General features: G+C 37.9%; 2 protein-coding genes across 2 annotated transcripts in view; one reads left to right on the top strand and one right to left on the bottom strand.

Annotated features, from left to right (window-relative positions):
* ATPsynD (ATP synthase, subunit D) overlaps positions 1-1734 on the bottom strand; it is a 33186-nt gene extending 31452 nt beyond the window's left edge. Inside the window, exons 1-3 of the mRNA XM_067135298.2 lie at positions 1527-1734; positions 1282-1450; positions 1066-1203 (exon numbers count right to left, since the gene is read on the bottom strand). Of these exons, the coding sequence (XP_066991399.1) occupies positions 1066-1203; positions 1282-1450; positions 1527-1648 (429 nt within the window). The 5' untranslated portion in view covers positions 1649-1734. The remainder of the gene's footprint in view (positions 1-1065; positions 1204-1281; positions 1451-1526) is intronic.
* Positions 1735-1865: 131 nt separating this feature from the next.
* Positions 1866-19063, top strand: part of LOC136873995 (uncharacterized) — a 270477-nt gene continuing 253279 nt past the window's right edge. Inside the window, exons 1-2 of the mRNA XM_068227561.1 lie at positions 1866-2244; positions 2582-2680. Coding sequence (XP_068083662.1) covers positions 2027-2244; positions 2582-2680 — 317 coding nt within the window. The 5' untranslated portion in view covers positions 1866-2026. The remainder of the gene's footprint in view (positions 2245-2581; positions 2681-19063) is intronic.

Here is a 19063-nt window from a genome sequence, read left to right as displayed (position 1 = left end):
CAGCTGAAGGAAGAATAATAAGAATTTGACACTTTAAAGAACTATATAATCAGACATAGTAAGAAAAGGTCGATAAACGGTATGAAAACACATAAATCACGCTCCCAATTTTACCATAATACAATTCCAGATGTCTTACATCCTCAGAAAGTAAAAGTCGTCCTATATGCTGATGATATGGTCTTGACCTCAAAATCAAAAGAGGATCTTCAAGAAAACTTGAATCAATTAGCAATATGGGTCCAAAACAACAATCTTGAAATAAACCTTAAGAAAACAATGACCTTTAGTAAGGGCGGAAGAACAGCCAAGGATGACATTCTTTATCTCCGAGATGATCCATTCATTGAAGCCTGTCACTTCAAATACTTAGGAATTACTCTTCACACGCAAGGGATAATATTCACATGCTACATGAAAGATAAGGTGATATGTCCTGTCAGGTCAATGAATGACATTAGCCATCTCTGGGACATGTCTCTGAAATAGGCAATGAGACTTTAAAGTGAAAATTACACCTATCGCAACGTATGGGTTGGATATAATATGGGATAATTTAAGCAAAAGTAATCTGAAAGACTTAAAGAGAAAGTGAAAGCTATATTTTTAAAGAAAATGCTTTGCCTATCGAAATACACCCCTTCGAGGTTGACATATGAGCTAGCAGGAGAACTTTTCTTTATCGAAGAACTTTGAATGGATCGCAAACTACCGTCCACAAGACAGTACAATGAGGTACTACAAGAACTACTAGAAAAATAGGAGATCCCAATTGATTTCTACTCCACAACAGCCATTATGTCAACAGAATGGAAGAGCACTGCCTAAGAATTAAGACACACAGTGACCCGTTTTGCAGTGCACGGTTTTCACCTGAGGATTTGTGAAACGGAGGTGTGCCCACACCAGAGTGCATTTGTAAATTATGTAAGAAAGACATGTGATAGATATCACGCTCTTGTGTGTTCTAAGAGGTTGTCATCGACAAAACAATTATGTAAATAGTTTTATGTAATGAATAACGTGCGTACTTATTCCTTAGTAATACAATTCCAGAACCATTACCTGATCTGGGAAAGCATCCCTGAAGTCTTCCATGGTCATCTGTTCGAAAGGTATTAAAGATCTCAGTTTCTTCACTTCTGCCTCAAAGTTAGCAATCCGAAGATTAGATTCCTTGATGAAGTCTGCAATTTCTTTGGCCTTCAACACAGAAGAGTAAATAAATACGCACATCGGTATTAATTAGAACATAATGAACTACGTAACCACAAAACTCACAGTTTGTTTTTCTTGGGCTTCGATCTCAGGAGTAACCTTGTCGGCCGGATATGGGATCTTCAGAGCATCATACTGCTTTTGGAAATCTTCCACCATACCTTTGACGGCAATACGAGATTTGTAGTACTCCCAATCAATTTTTGGGGGAACTTCTGGATTAGCCATCATTCTACAAAGTAACACCATGTAGATGTGAAATATATAACCTTCAAATGTTAATCCAAGATACAGGTAGACCTGCTTACCTTCGTAAGTAAAGATCCGATTTCGTTTTAAATGCTACAAACATAGCCTTTTGACTAGGTGGTACTCTTTCTGCTAGTGCAGCCCAATCAATTGTAACCTGGGTAATTCGTTTCGCTGCCATAATTAATTTAATACTCAGCCGACTCAGCCGTTTTTACTTGCCTATTACAATGCTCCAAAACGGAAAGATAGGATGAGATGGCGCTGCAGGAGCTTCCCGAGTTCCCGAGTGTACGATTTTAGATGTTGAACCATGTGATCCGAGTTAGTCCGATTCCTTCGACCCGGGCTTTTCGATATGCTGCTCGAATACAGCCGATCATACACGATTTTCGAATTTCGCGGTGCTCCCGATGTTAATAGAATCGTCTGCTGCTTGTCGCCCATTCGCCATGTTGCGGATCGATACGTTTAGAGGGCTGGGCATAAAGAGGATAGTATGTTATAGCAAACAGATTCTAAAGTTTTTGTGCAAAATTGGATACATTAGGATGTAGTGATGCCCAAAAAAAGTACTAGAAACAGCAAGGTTATACGAAGAACAAGTTGGAAAACAAATTCAATCGCACGTACCTCGGATGATAAAAGAATTGTGAATAATATCTATATTGGTGCGGGTAACGCTCGGAGATGGATTATTTTGAAGAAGAAACTGCAATACCAGAGTGATATAGATTTTGTTGCGTATTTATTAGATCTCGCCGAGCCACTCTCAGGGTAAAGACACTTTATCAAACACTATAGAATGTAGTATTTGCCTTGTAGTGGTAGTATTAGCTAAAAGTGAATAGTGAAAGTGACGGATCTGTCAGCGCAAATAAGAGGGACGGGGGTGTGGTTGCGAATGGGAGCAGTTGGGATGCTGTGTGTTTCCAACGATCAATAGATTTCCCGCCATTTTATCCAGCGCAACAGTTGCTGTCGACTCCTAGCATAATTTTTCATGAACTTCGGTACTTTCCCCTTTAGTGAGAAAAGTATCTCATGTTTATCTTAAGTTTATGTTTTCATTCTTGTCTGAATAAAAGTTCATTTGAATTATTTCTTATTTCAGGAAAAATAAATCAGTTGTAAGACCAAATGATCAAGATAAAAAAGATGACGACGACGAAGTCTTACCGACGGGAGGTTTTGGGGAAGAAACTAATGACAGGTAATAGTTATTAAAAATGAAGGTCGCGGGTAATTCTCATTTCTGTCAAGACGAAAAAAAAGGGGGAAAAAAAGAAACAAGTTTCATTCGAGTCCTTATTCCCATTCGGAATTCTCGATAAGGAAATCCTTTTGAAATATTTGTCAGATCTTATATTTAGTCAGGTAATCAAGTGAAAATGAATTTTAAAAAATTGCAGTGAATATCTCCAACTCAACTTTTCTCTTTCATTATTATGTACCGGTAGTTTATTTCACGTTTTTGCCTTCATATTTTTTTTTTGCTGTAATAGTAAAACTTTTCCTTTTGGAAATTTATTTCTACTGCAGTTTGGCTATGTGTCTTGTGTGGACCCGTGGACCCGTGGACCCAGTGCGAAGTCCATATTTTTCACACCATTCCTGTCTTGGCTAGACTGTGTTTGCATAGTTATGTCAGATGTTACTTTTATAGGGCCTATCCCACCTCATAGTTGTATCTACTTCATGGGTTTCCATCCCATCCACTAAGTTAGTTCCTTTCATTGTATTTTTCTTTAGCTCTGATGGTCTCAAATTTGTCCTCTCCATTTAGTGATGGGACTACATCACATTTATGGGTATAATTCTTGGTTTCCATTCCTATGCTTTCTTTATATAGGCCTATCTTAAGATACAAAAAATTATTTGGTTCCTGACATACCTGAAAGAGGCTGTTGTTACATCATGAAGTGAGTTTAGAGTAACTCAGTCTTCATAGACAGCCAGTTAAACATCAGAAAACAAAGTGTGATTTCCTGATGAAACTGATATTGTTATTTTAGGGTAAAACTTTGGTTGCCATTTCGCAAAATATAGGTTACAGATATACCGTGGATATTTTTACCTAACGTGGCAGTGGCTCCAATGACTTCATAATGCACTGAACAAGCTTGTCAACATCAGCGCATTATATTTTGGGCTGTGACATACACGTGAGAGCAGTGTGCGCCGTGGCCAGAGTCTCTCGAAAGGAGTGTGTTTCGAGGCAGAGATTGGCCTGTGACAAACATGAAGGATAGATTAGGAGCTACTAAATGACTTTTTTTCTTGTCTTGTGGACAGTATGCGCATTTTGAGACGGAAATTGACCTGGACACTGGACAAATGTGAATGATAAATGACTTATCTTTATTAATGCAGGGGATTCATTATGCTGGCTGTGAGTACAAACAGGTGGAGCCACCATGTCTGTTTCAAACTTGGTACTTTTCTTATTTTCACCGAAGGTGGTAACCTTGTAGTCACATCATGCAAGCTCTACAGGAGACATTATCAACATTGTCTTCATATCAGCTTTTCTCTGGTGACCAATAGGAACAAAGATAATGGTCACATTTTGATCTTTCAGGCTGTTCAGTTTTGATTCTTCTATGTACGTAAGTGGATACTTTTTTTGGGCGGGTTGTCGGGTCCATGTCAATCATCGAAGAAGGATTTCTTATCTCTGCTGCTTCAAGTATTGTAAAACATTATTTTTCTATAATTCCAAGATGCAAACCACTTCCTGAAGTACGACTCATTTCATAAGCAAGGATTCAACATTCTAAATAGAGAATATTGACAATGAAATAAAAGGAAGAGATAGGGAGCATGTAGAAGAAAAACTACTAGCTATTCATTTCAATATTACACATACAAATAAATAAAGGAGACCCTTCTGTAAAACTGTGCACCAATAGCTAAGCCCTGGCAGACCAGAAGTTTGCCACATCCAGTTTACTTGGCAGGACCTGGGATGATATCTGTGTAGTTTTACATTTACATGTCACTAAATCCACTGGGAAACACCACTTCTACAGGTTGGACCAGCTCCTCGTAACACTTAGGCATAGCATGTTCAGTGATTTCAAAGTTGGCCATCCTTCTGTATAATTACTTTCATAATTATCAACATAAAGAATATATTGAAATCCATATTCCTTGAAGAAGAATACGTGAACAAATGACATAAATTCTATTTTCTTGAAATAAATATGACGAATCTCCCAAAACATTTCTCTGTAAACATAATGAAAATACAGTTGAAACTGTTTGTTGCGACATCACTTTTAACGACATATTGGATGTAACGGCCAAATCTAATGATCCCATCTAAATCCTATATTAACACTATATTAAAAAAAAATAGCTTAGTACGACTTCACTTATAACATATCGTATAAAATGATGTATGTCGCCATAAGACCTATCTGTGTCGGTGCGACGTAAAGCCCGTAGCAAAAGAAAAAAAGATGTATGGTATTTTAATCACATTTTCGGAGAAAAGTATCGGCTATGACATCCAGTGTTGATTTTTATTTCGTACCTATTTGGGGGTTGCTTACAACAATGTAATGCTTAATATTGTAGATTTCACATCAGTCTGCCTGAGTGACAGAGTTTCAGTACGTTATCATATTACCAGATAGTCTCTTGAGATACCGTGGTTAAAACTGTTTCAAAAGAAAAGTGATGAACTCTGTGCCATTCAAACAAAATTTGTATCTCGTGTAAGACAGATAACAAGAAAGCACTGAAAGCATTGTATTTAATTAGTCATGACCTGGCTCTTGTTGGTAAACCTCACACCCTTCCTGAAACTCGTATAAAACCTCTAATAGTGAAGGTAGTGAAATACATAGTGAATGAAAAAACTGCAAACTTGATTCTCAATGTGCCCTTATCAGATACCACTGGACTTAATCAAATCCAGGATCTGTGACATGATATTAAAGAAAGTTTTAAAAAACTGCACAAGTAGTCATCGTGTACTACACAGACAGTCCCTTGCAACAAAATAAAATTGCAGAGTTACTAAAGCAGGCACTTGACAGTGCCGTCAAAATTATAAACTTCATTAATGCATGACCTTTGCAGTGTGGGCTGCTTAAAATACTGTGGGAACATATGGGATGTATACACAGTTCATTATTATTACTAGACCTCGGATTTATATGCAAATGTATATTTTGTTTGCCGATATGTAGATCTGTAGAAGCGACAAGGAAGTGCATTGAAGGTGAAATTGGATGACTTATTAAGTTTAATAATGCATATATAATCATATATTGATGCATACATTTCATATTTAGGATTTATTGTGCACGTTTTCAACTTCTATGATGCATATTGTGACATGTTTTACAAGCAGTCTTCCAAAGAATGTAAAGTAATAAATGCCATGAACTCTTCCGTAATGAGTGGCCTTGTTCTAAGTGAACATTACAACTGTGATAAGATTTCAAGGAAAAATCAAGAAGCTAGAAACACGTGGGTTGCATCTTAGTGATTTGCTCGGGATTATGGAGCAGGTGAAGTGGGAACTGGAAGGTATCCGAGGAAATCTTCGACTCCGTCTGCATACAAAATATCGTGCTGTCCTCAAACAAAATCATGGTAACTGTAAACAAATATTTAGCTGGTACTGATAATGTGGATCTACCAGAATATTTAACACCTACACTCACTTCGGAATTCAAGTACTGTCCTGTCACGTCCGTAGATGTGGAGAGATCATTCGTTCTCCGCAATGAAGCTCATTTTTATAGACGAATGCCACAGATTTATACCAGAAAACTTAAAGAAGATTGTTGTAGTGTGCTGCAAAGCAAATTATGGACAGGAAAAGTAAGGTGTGCAGTGTAAAATGAAAGAGGAATGTGTATTTAAGTGTTTCTTCATGTTTTTCCTTTTCCACAATTTTGTCATGTGTATTAATTAACACACTGTGTCTTATCTAGGAGATGTGTGCATGTTGTTTTAACAGAGAACAGTGATAGATTGATAAGTCTTGCAAACTATGCACTATGCGCTAGTTGTTTATTTACGATCATGATTTTATGTATTGGTGTGGGTGAACGGCGAGGGTTTAGTAAAGGAATCTTACATCTGAATTACATAAAAGTGTTTATGCTCGACTATGCGGACATATAAATATTATATGCCAGAAAACTGAATGTTATTGAGGCTCATTATAGTTAAAGTTTCATTGTGATACAGGTTCTCCACCAATCAGAGTTTACATTTTCATTATGATACAACTGTTGACCAATTGGGTAAAAATAGCATCGCACCTGCGCTTAACGTACTAGCTTCGCACTTGTTTCCAAAATCAAACATGTTGGACACACATATTAACATCAATGCACCTTCTACTTCCAATATTCCACAACCACACGGCACATTCCCGCAAATTCACTTCAACTGTACAACAAACAATTTGTATTTGAAATAAAGCTCGGTTATGATAACCTTCTATCAAAGCTTTGAAAACATAGGACATTGTCAAGGTCTTTGATCCACTCACGGAAAATCAATAACCCAGAGCATGCACTCTGTTTAGTAAACTCCACTCTCAAGCGACACCTCGACAGAAATGTATGAATATTTAAAAAATAGAGTTATAATTATCATCGATCATAAACAGTCATATGCAACTCACCTATAACGGTAATTAAGAAACTTGTATGAAAATTATAAAACTATCTTCACTCGTTTTATAAACATACTCGTGTCTTAAAATTATTGCCATTATTGGCTTGTTGCATAATGTACTATTAATAGCATGAAAATTAAGTGCGTACTTAGGTGCATATTTCACCACTTTTTGCAACATACTTGCATGCTTACATTGGTGATTTATACAGCATATAAATCCGATGTCTAGTTATTACACACAGAAGTTGTTACGAGGTAAAGCATTGTCCTGTTTACTTGAACTTCAAAATAAAGTTTCTTCACCTTTGAATGGCAAAAGCAGTTTGCTAGCAGATTTGAATGATGAGGAATAGTTGTACAAATTATGTTACTTGGCAGACAAGTTTTTTTTGAAAAATGAATGAATTCAGCACATTCAAAGAAGGGAAACAGAAGACAATATTCAGTGCTAATAACAAAATTGCTGCACTGAAGAAAAATATAGTGTTCTACATGGAAAGTGTTTCTCATTGACTTCAAACCCTTTAGAAGAAAATAACATAACAATGAATTAATCCAGCAATCATTGCCTGCAATAATAAAAAGATACTTTAACAATTTGCTTCAAAATTTGAATTAATACTTTCCAAGGGACACTCAGGAATTGATCGGATAGAATTCTGAGTTGATTATAGATCCATTTTCGGTAATCTCAAAACCAGCAGCCCTCACTACGGCAGATTATAAGATCATTATAGACGTGGTTTAGGACAGCCACTGCAGGTATCATTTAAAAGCAAACCATTTTTCAAATTTCTACATGCCTGTAAAATGCCCCCTTTGATGTACATGGCTACAAAAAAGTAAATATTGAGCTTGTTCGGATGCAGAAGACGATATGCGTTTTCAACTGACTTCAGTGACACCAGACATTGACAAACTCTGCTGCAAGAAGCAGGCACGTTGTTTACATTAACTTTGGGTGTGTCCAGCCCCGCAGTGTAGGGGGCAACGCATCTGCTTGTCACCCGGCGGCTCTGGGTTTGATTCCCGGCCGGTTCAGGTGTTTTTAATTGTAAATGATTAATATCCCTGGCCTGGGGACTGGGTGTTTGTGTCATCCTTAATGTTCCTTTCCTCACATTCAACACTTTACACTTCTGCTATTTCCAAATACACGCAGGTTCATAACATATGGTGCAAAGTAGGGGCAAAAGATCTTCTTAGGTCGACGCCCCGAATAAATAGCATTTAAAAAAATCTTTGGGTGTACAAGCAACATTGTAACACTTTTCAAATTGTTATATAATTTTGTGGATTTAATTAGTGAATAATAGTCTCTGGTTCATTTTTTACGATTGTTTCCTTTATATATGTACCTTATTGTTTGTACTTCCATATATACGAGAAATGTTTGCTTCAAAAAGGGGTCCATGGCTGAAAAAGTTTGGGAACCTCTGCTCCAGAGGCATTATTTTGCAATAGGTCTTGTTAAGTTCCACGTCCACTTTCTTGGTGTGGCTGGAATTATGTTACACTCGTCGTGTGCACTCAGCTGCAAACTAGCATGTTACAAGGATAGAGGTCCTCGCCTGGCTGTGCTCCCAATGTTCCTGTCAACTTGAAAAACGTTATTCCTATTGGTCACTTTATGCTTGGGGGTTCAGGTTATATGTAAGAATGCAGTCCAGAGGTCACTGCCATATCCTACAGATTTGTAGTGGCTTCCTTGTTTCTGAGGTGGAATGCTAAAGTATGAACTTTTGTTGGATTCGGTTTCTGATGTTTGTCCCTGCAATGGAGGTATATTTTTTCATAGTTTTGGACAACTTAAGTTCTACCTGGTCCTGATCAAAACTGTTGGCTTGTGCAGTGATTGCACAATTGTCTGCATGAATTGGACTGTGGATCCCTTCGGCTAGTCGCTGCTCATTAGTGTAGATGTTGACTAAGGTGGTGGAAGTGCTCTATCCAGGAATAAAACCATTTTTAAAAAATTTCACTTCTTTGTACCTGAAATTCTTTGAAGAATCTCATATTTTAGAGGAAATTTATGTTTAAGTATATGCACTTCTAGCTGATTATATTAGACATGGTTGCAAAATTATTAACTGGTTTGAAAGAAGGCAATTTATGTTTAGGAAAGGTTATTCCACTGAAGCTCAACTTGTAGGATTCCAGGAAGATATAACAGATATCCTGGATTCAGGAGGTCAAATGGACTGCATTGCGATGGACCTGTCTAAGACATTTGATAGGATAGATCATGAGAGACTACTGGCAAAAATAAGTGCAATTGGACTTGACAAAAGAGTGACTATATGGGTGGCTTTCTAGAAAATAGAACTCAGAAAATTAGAGTAGGCGAAGCTTTATCTGTCCCTGTAATAATTAAGAGGGGAATTCCTCAAGGCAGTATTATTGGACCTTTATGTTTTCTTTTATATATATCAGTGATATGTGTAAAGAAGTGGAATCAGAGGTAAGGCTTTTTGCAGATGATGTTATTCTGTACAGAGTAATAAATAAGTTACAAGATTGTGAGGGACTGCAAAATGGCCTTGATAATGTTGTGAGATGGACAGTAGACAATGGTATGATGATAAATGGGGTTAAAAGTCAGGTTGTGAGTTTCACAAATGGGATAAGTCCTCTCAGTTCTAATTACTGCGTTGATGGGGTGAAAGTTCCTTTTGGGATCATTGTAGGTACCTAGGTGTTAATATAAGGAAAGATCTTCATTGGAGTAATCACACAAATATGATTGTAAATAAAGGGAAGAGATCTTTGCACATGGTTATGAGGGTATTTAGGGGTTGTAGTAAGGATGTAAAGGAGAGGGCATATAAGCCTCTGGTAAGACACCAACTAGAGTATGGTTCCAGTGTATGGGACCCTCGCCAGGATTACTTGATTCAAGAACTGGAAAAAATCCAAAGAAAAGCAGCTCGATTTGTTCTGGGTGATTTCCGACAAAAGAGTAGCGTTACAAAAATGTTGCAATGTTTGGGCTGGGAAGACATGGGAGGAAGGAGACGAGCTGCTCGACTAAGTGGTATGTTTGCAAGTAATCAGCTTTATTTTCCGTTTCAAAATCTAATCACAGAGATTTACAATAATTGAAAATCTTCCACCTTTTTGATACTAGACACACCATTACTATACTAGACATAAAGCAGCATCAAACGTTCCCCCTCCAGGGTTACAGTAGAATTGGAGTCTAACAACAGCAAGAAATTGAGACGAAGCTCCCTTCCCAAAAATTGACCAGCAATCAGCTTCAAAGTTCTGCATTAGACTCAATTTAGGGCGCTTTAAGCAAGCTCATAATAAATAACAGCTTACCTGGAAGGAGGAAAGAAATAACATTCAACAACAATTTGAACAGTGTCATGAAATTCACAATTAAGTATTTATTTTCCACCTAGTCGATACAATGATTGCTTAAGGCAATTTTTAATGGTCAAAAGTGGTACATGATTTTATGTAATCAGTGTCATGAAGTCAATCATTTTTAAAACCTTTTAATCGGAAGACAATCAGACATTTTTAAGTAACAAAATGACTTTTAACAACTATTCCAATGAATAGATATAGTTTTTAAGCTGACCAACTATGTAATCATCCAGTCTCATTTCATTAACCCATGAACCCCACATTGTTTTAACATCATTTTAATTTAATTTGTATTCTAGTAGTCTTTAAGAGAATCATTGTACTTGCAAATAACGAGTTCAAAAACTTAGCGATTCACCTAAGCTTAACAACAGCTGAAGATGTTCCCAAGTGAGAACGAAACATGTACTGTTTACGAATAAAAATTTGCTAAAAGGCAAATAAAAAGTATCAATAAGGTGGAAGATTTTCAATTATTGTAACTCTCTGTAAGTGGTATGTTCCGAGCTGTCAGTGGAGAGATGGCGTGGAATGACATCAGTAGGCGAATAAGTTTGAGTGGTGTCTTTAAAAGTAGGAAAGATCACAACATGAAGATAAAGTTGGAATTCAAGAGGACAAATTGGGGCAAATATTCGTTTATAGGAAGGGGAGTTAGGGATTGGAATAACTTACCAAGGGAGATGTTCAATAATTTCCAGTTTCTTTGCTATCATTTAAAAAGGTTAGGATAACAACAGATAGGGAATCTGCCACCTGGGCGACTGCCCTAAATGGAGATCAGTAGTGATTAATTAATTGATTGATTGATTGATTGATTGATTGATTCATTGATTCAGTGATTGACTGACTGAGCTAGAAGTCTGTAGTGATATTTAAAACTTTTGCCTCAAGATGTTTATGGTTGACAATATCGTAAGCTGCCTAGAGGTCTATAAACACAGTTCTTGTGATTGCCAACTTTTGAAACTTTCTTCAATATGCTCCTTCAGTTTCAAAACTTACACAAGTAATAAAAGTGCACCCCAAAATGCATTCAGTTTGAAATTTCATTTTTTTAAAGTCACTAATTGATTTAGTTCTCTTTGTGCGTACTCTTTCTTTTTATGATAAAAGCTGCAATTCTGTTTATATAAGGAGCAAATGTATACATTGTCTGGTTTGTGGTATTTGTTTCTGCAAACCTTGTGGTGGAATCATTTTACTGCTAACTTGTTCATGACTGATCTTTGCTCCTGACACTCTCTAGTCCATTTTCTTTCATGGCACTAGAGTAGAACGCAGCCCGGAAGGCGGTTTCGTTGCGCAGAGAGAGACAGAAGTATGAGGTGCCATGATGCCAATTTGGCTACTCATAACAGCATGAATGTGTAAACATTTTTTCATCCAGTTATATCTTGAATTCCAAAGCGATGACCTATATTTTTCATGGGCTTAAATGTTTCCTGAAAGTCTAAATTAATTTTTAACTTCAAACCCCAAGAAATTGTTGAGGAAAATTTTCGAGATATTAAGGAAGGTAAATGGATGGGACAGTTTCAATGCCGTAGGATATTCGCCGTTTTTATACATATCAAATTTTGTAGTACGCAGAACATTTTTATTGAAATCACCGAGGTCCGTCACTGGCTTAGGGTTCATCCGTGGCGACCTGAACACTGCATTATTTTTATTTCCGAAGCTTGTTTTATCCTCTGTACTGTTTGCAGGCCGATACCACACGCAAGTGCTGTCTTCTTTTGAAGCGTGGCAACATGGCGTTCCTCACCTTCTCCGCCTATGAACGCCTGCTGCTGCATGCTTACCAAGTACAAATACACTTTAAATACTTTTTCCCTCACCTGTCGATGGAATACTTGTCATTTTGCTCTTCCTGGATCTATCGTACACACGCAAATAGTTCCCTAAATTCGTTGATTATGATATTTACAAATAAAACTCGAAACATTCACTCGTGACCCACACAAACAGGCACCTCTTACTGAAATGATTCTATTGGCTCAGCGAAAAACACGTCACACTACAAAGCGCGGGAATGTTACTGCGCAACCCTCTTGAAACTGCCTTGTGTTCTACTCTAGTACCTTGGAAATCAATGTGTATTTCATCCTGCTTCTTACTTCTTCTTACCGAGCAAGTGGCCATGTACTTTAGATCACGTGGCTATCAGCTTGCATTTGCAGCTTGTGTCAGTGCGACGTAAAGCAAAATTTTAAAAAACAAAATCGCCTTCTTTGAGATGGCTTCTTGGTAAGGGCTGGTAGATTGGTAGTAATGTTTTGATCTGATGATGTCTTTGAAAAACAACTTCTTTGTGAGCTTGTAGGCCAGCCTGGAGAGGGTGGTTTTCCCTACTCCCATTACTATTTTTTAAGAAGCTTTGCATTGACTTCTTCTATCCTGTGAGGTTTTCTCATATGCTGTCAATTCAAGTTTCTATCGGTGCAGTTGTGGTGTGAAGTATGGACATAGCCATTCTAGTAGAGATGAGAGTTATGTGCTTGGCTGCTGCTGATATTTCTTGGACATGTATACTGAAAGATGTTGAAGTTGTTTGTAGTGTGATGCCTAAGTATTTCCTTACAGTTTTCAGTGGTTTCCCAGCTAGTTCTGTTATGTCCTCTGAAGCTGATCTCCTCGCTTTCCGAAGAGTCATCTACACAGCCTTGTCTTGATTTATCAACAGTTGTTTTCTGCTGCCCATTTTTCTACTTTCTTTACTGCCATGTTTTGAGATACTGTCTCCATGTCATTGGCATACATTTTTATGGCCATATCTGTGTCTTTGATGACTTTTTTTTCTAGTGTTTTTTACGTCGCACCGACACAGATAGGTCTTACTGTGACGATGGGACAGGAAAGGGCTAGGAGTGGGAACAAGCGGCCGTGGTCTTAATTAAGGTGCAGCCCCAGTGGGGTTCGAACTTACTATCTCCCGAATACTGGATACTGGCCGCACTTAAGCGACTGCTGCTATCGAGCTCGGTTCTTTGATGACTGTGGTGATATCCGCTGTTAGTACCTTGAAGAGTGTAGAGCTGATGGCGTCGCTTCGAAGCACTCCATTGGTTTGCTAGATTTTCATGAGTGTTGATATGTTGTTGTCTGCCTGGATGTAGTTATACTGTAGGCCGATTTTATTACCTTTGTAGTGGGTGGTTCTCTCATATGATTAGCGTGAGTTTATTGATCAGAAGTTCTCTGTTCACTAGATCAAAAGCTTTTTTAAAATGGACAAATATCGTGAAGTATTTCCCTCTGGGATATCCGAGTGCCTCTTCTGTCACGTGGAGTATGCATGATCTCTCTTGAAGGGTACTCCTTTCTTTCCAAAATCGGTTTTGAGGTGAGGTAAACTGTTGTACTGTAGTGACAGTTTTTTCTATCGGTATTCTAGTTAACAGTTCGATGGTAGTGTTCCCCAGTACTACTCTGTATGAATCTTTGTTCTTGGTCTCCTTTTCCTTTGAACAAAATTCACAGGGCTGCATTCCATATGTCCTCTCATTATATATATTTATTCTTTTAGCTGTTCTGTGTCTGCAATATTCAGCTTTTCTCCTCTCTGAAACCAGCTTTCTGTGGAATAATAACTGATTTGCTCTTGTCTAGAAAAGTAATCTTAGACTTCACAAAGATGCTGCAGGAGGAATGTAGGTCTATAGATTTTGGATTTAATATTATGATCTTTACACATTTTGAGAATAACTGTTAACTCTGTGACTGTGGAAGGAAGAATTTTAATGGAAGTGGTTAACCCCTTAAACAGGGAGCTCGGTACACTCCGGCTCATCCAGGTTGGGAGTGATTTCCATGATTGAAGAAAATATTTAAATACTTGCTTAAATTGTAGAAGGACCCTAAGGGTCGATTGAATAAACCGTTTGACCTTAGATCATAGATGAAATTGATCTCAGTTCATGCTAAACTCGGATTTTTTGGTTGTATAAACGTTAATCTGAGATCAGTTTGCACTGAACTAGGATTAACTTTGACTGGTGAAATTTCTCCGATCAAACTCTTTGATCCCAGTTCAAGGAGTTGTTTTCTGTCCGAGATACAAGAACAGCTGATTGTGAACATAATATTACCTGTGTTGTTACGATAAATCATCAGAAAATACACAAAAGACTCGCCTAATACATTTTTTAGCTATAGCTGTTGTCCGTATATAAGCAATATTACGCTTCTAATAATTCAGTGAAACATAATTCTACAACATAACCTCTATTCGTGCTACATATGAAACATGAGCTAGCCATTGACATGCAGATTTGCTATACCTTCTTTTCCTGAAAGCTACGTATTCGCTCTGCTGTGCTCATAAAAGCACTATAACCAAATTTATGGTGCAAAACTTCTTTAATATTGCCGTAGGTAATGAGTACCGTAAAGGAAAAATGGACATGCGACCGGCTGTATGTGATATTTTCATCCTGAGGTGATATTAAACCACACAAGACCGAATGAGCCTAGTGCAACTGGGCAATTACCCCTTCTTAACACTAATCGATTCTTCAGAAAATTAAGAGAAAGAATGGCCACGAAGGTCGTGAAAATAAAAAGACTCACTAGGCTTCGTAAACCTAATACCGTGGGGGATAAACAACAACAAGAAGGGTTGACTGTCTGTCTTTGTCTCTTAACATTCCCTGTCTTTACCTGGTTTTCTTCTTATCCTACACTTCCCACGTCAACACTCTTGATGAATCTGGGAAGCAGAAACAAGCTTGCGGCGGGCTAAGAACTATTGGATGTAGAACGAAGGAGTGAGCTTGTCTATCTGAAGATGTGGAGATTCTCCTCGTCTCCTCTTTTTGTTGCTCCCAGTGTTTATGCTCCCCGTCTAGAAAGCCAAGAATAATGGCTGAGAGGATTCGTTGTGCTGACCACACGACACGTAATCTGCAGGCTTTAGGGCAGGGCAGCGGTTGCTTGGTAGGCCAAGGCCCTTCAAGGGCTGTAGTGCCATGGGGTTAGGTTAGGTTAGTGTTTATTCTATTAATGTCTTTTTCTATGCATACGTGGTGGCCGGATGCAACGTGAACCGAGTATATGAGCATTAGTGCATTGGTTATACTGATAAGTAATTTGAAAAAAAAAATTAGGTCAGTATCTCACCCCGTTGTCATTTTATCAGCTGCTGAAGTTAGCCAATGAGATTGCTTCGTGGATGACTTCAGATGGGCTTTGTGAGCCAGTGTTCCTAAATCTGGACTGGCTTATGAGCTGTTTGCGAGCACCAATAGAAGAAATAAATTTTTCCAGGGGAGGGACTTGAACAAGGACCTCCCTGCTGGTAGGCTCGGCTCTCCCCTGTGAATGCGGGCGGTAGAATAACACCCGCGGTATCCTCTGCCTGTTGCAAGAGGTGATTAAAAAGGGGCCCCAGGGGCTCTAAAATTAAGGAGCGTGGGTTGGTGACCACGGGACCCTTAGCTGAGTCCTGGCATTGCTTCCACTTACTTGTGTCAGGCTCCTCACTTTCATGTATTCTGTGCGACCTCCCTTGATCAATCCTTGTTCTTTTCCGACCCCAACGGTATTAGGGTTGCGAATCTTGGGGAGTCTTTCATTTACACACCGTTTGTGGCCCTTTTTTTTCTTTGGCTGACATCTTCATTTTTTGAAGTGCCGCATCCCTTCCATTTTTTTCTCTCTGGTTAGTGTTATATTGAGGATGGTTGCCTAGTTGTACTTCCTCTTAAGACAATAATCGCTACCACTCGGCCCATAGTAAACACGCTACGGCACTACGGTGACATTGGCTAAAACCCACGGTGTGTTAAGGTTTGACGCTAATTTTTCGGTATGGCTCTCAAACCCCACCAAGCCACGTTCAGATTTAGCAACACCGCCTCGTATAGCCCATTTGAATTCCCCCGCATGGTAATCTGATTGGCTAACTTGAGCAGCAGACAAAATGAAAATTGCATGAGATATCGACATAATTTTTTCACTTTACTGATCAATATGACCAACGCTCTTGGTCACGCTCACGTTTGGTTCATGTTGCTTCTGACCTCCTGTACATATCTTGATTTGTTGCTTGTTCATTCTAGCAGTTCATTACAAAATGTAATTTGATTCACCAGGCAGGTACAAGGTCAAAAGAAGTATGAAATAACTGCTGCTGGTTTTGAGATATATTCATACTTAATATGTGGGTAGATTACACTTTGTTACAAAACAACTCAACATCAAAATGTAAACTTATCATTACATTCACGTAAACCAATCATCTAGAGCACACAACATGCACAGCTAGACTATTGCACACAGAACACACATTACATCCATATTTTTTATGTCAGCGAGAAACAAACAGAGCTTTCGTCACTGATTGTAATATTTAGGAGGAAGGATTGTTTGAATCAGCACATCATAAGGAAATAACTTGTGAGACAGAGATTTTAAATGAAGGACAACAACATAAATTGATGTTTTGTAGATCTGTCTTTTGACTATTCCCCACCCCAATCGAGTATAGCATGTCAGCAATGTTTTTCTCCCTAAATAATTGAACTTCAAATGCTTGCAGTTTATGTGTTTGCTTCATTAAACATCGTAACAGTATCTGGTAAAAAAATACTACACTCCCTACATCTTATGGAAGCTTGCTAGAGTTTTAGTTTTTATAGTTATCTTATAGTATCTAAATCTTCTTTTCAATTTTTTTTTTTTTTTTTACAGTTCAAAAAATATTCATCATCGGTGAATAACATACAGCATCTATACGATACATAAAAAATTACCATACACCACTCATCTAGCTACGAGAGCACTAGCGCAAAGAGGTTTTGCACACAAGCCATGTTACAAATGTATTGTCATTCCTTAGTATAACAAGGGTCAGGTACCGACAGTAAGACAGGCCCATTGAGCAATACAGAACTGAGAATGACAGTGTGGTTTTTCTCTTTCACCCTCTAATTTTTCTCCTCACATCCAGTGAGAAGTGGCAGTACGGAATGAAAGGATTAAGGTAGTGAATTATTATTAAATAATAATAATGAATGCTATGAAAGGACAATCTTGTTGGTATGTTCGCATTGCACTCTTGTATAATATTTTCACATTGAAATAATTCGTAATACTGTAGATTAGTGCAATTAAAAAATTTTTGTAAGCATATTACATTTCAAAACATGATAGCTGCAGTCGCTTAAGTGCGGCCAGTATCCAGTATTCGGGAGATAGTGGGTTCGAATCCCACTGTTGGCAGCCCTGAAGATGGTTTTCTGTAGTTTCCCATTTTCACACCTTAATTTTTTTATTTTTATTTGCTAGTGCTTTTACGTCGCACCGACTCAGATAGGTCTTATGGCGATGATGGAATAGGAAAGGCCTAGGAGTTGGAAGGAAGCGGCTGTGGCCTTAATTAAGGTACAGCCCCAGCATTTGCCTGGTGTGAAAATGGGAAATCACGGAAAACCATCTTCAGGGCTGCCGACAGTGGGATTCAAACCCACTATCTCCCGGATGCAATGTACCTTAATTAAGGCCACAGACACTTCCTTTCCATTCCTAGCCCTTTCTTATCCCATCGTCGCCATAAGACCCATCTGTGTTGATGCAACATAAAGCAGCTTGCTAGGCTTTCTTCGGTTTAACCGTTCAGTGTTCTCCCCAGAAATTTTCGTCAGCCGGGTAGCAAGAGTGAGTAGCCAGACGGGTAATACTACGTAAAAAGCAAATGTGGTAAAATTGTATTTTATTTCCTGTAGATCATTAATATCAGACAGGTAAACATTAACTGCAAAATTGAACTATTTTACTGTTATCACGAACAAGACATAAGAGTATTTTGAACTTCGTGTTCTACTGCTCATTCGTAACCATTTAACTCCGGAGCGTACCACTCGGTTGCTGTGGAGTAGCATACAGGTTTGTTATATCATGTGAAATAGTGTTCGCATGTGATTTCACACTAATCCAAATGCAATTATGCTGACAATGATGATTTATCATTTAAATAAACAGGTTTACAGTATTTACGTTTTAATTTGGAGCGCAAATAATTCAAAAATGCATTAATGTTTTGTAACTATCACATAATATCTACATTATGTTAGTATTTCTTAATATGTAAAACAACAGGTTGTCCAGCAGATTATAGACATAGTAGATATTTTGTACGTGTTGAGGGTGCAAGGATTAAGGTGTGTCAACCACATTCTCATGCTACAAGGGCAACACTAATTCTTACTTTAATTAGAAACATGGAAGATACAGGATTGATTGTTATTTACATATTATCTCTAATATATTCTGTACAATTTTTCAGGTTTGGTACATTGATGACAGCACTCGTTAACACTAGTGACATAAAACTCTGTTTCTACGTATGCACATGTTTAACAAACCATTCCTAATTGTTCCAGTACAGTTTGATACTGAGCTGAGAAGGACTTCAACTGTGCCACAAAAAGTAATGTTTATAGGAGAATCAGTACTTCTCATATATAAAATATGCACTTACATGCGATGAGGTCAATAATTATTAAAATATAGTACTCACGTGTATAGTACTTGATATTCAGTCATATACACAGTAGTTAAAAATAAATAA

Source organism: Anabrus simplex, chromosome 1 (genome assembly GCF_040414725.1).
Source record: "Anabrus simplex isolate iqAnaSimp1 chromosome 1, ASM4041472v1, whole genome shotgun sequence".
In the NCBI taxonomy this organism is placed as follows: Eukaryota; Metazoa; Arthropoda; class Insecta; order Orthoptera; family Tettigoniidae; genus Anabrus; species Anabrus simplex.
The sequence above is the reverse complement of the archived record's forward strand: the minus strand, read 5'-3'. Positions and strand labels throughout refer to the sequence as shown.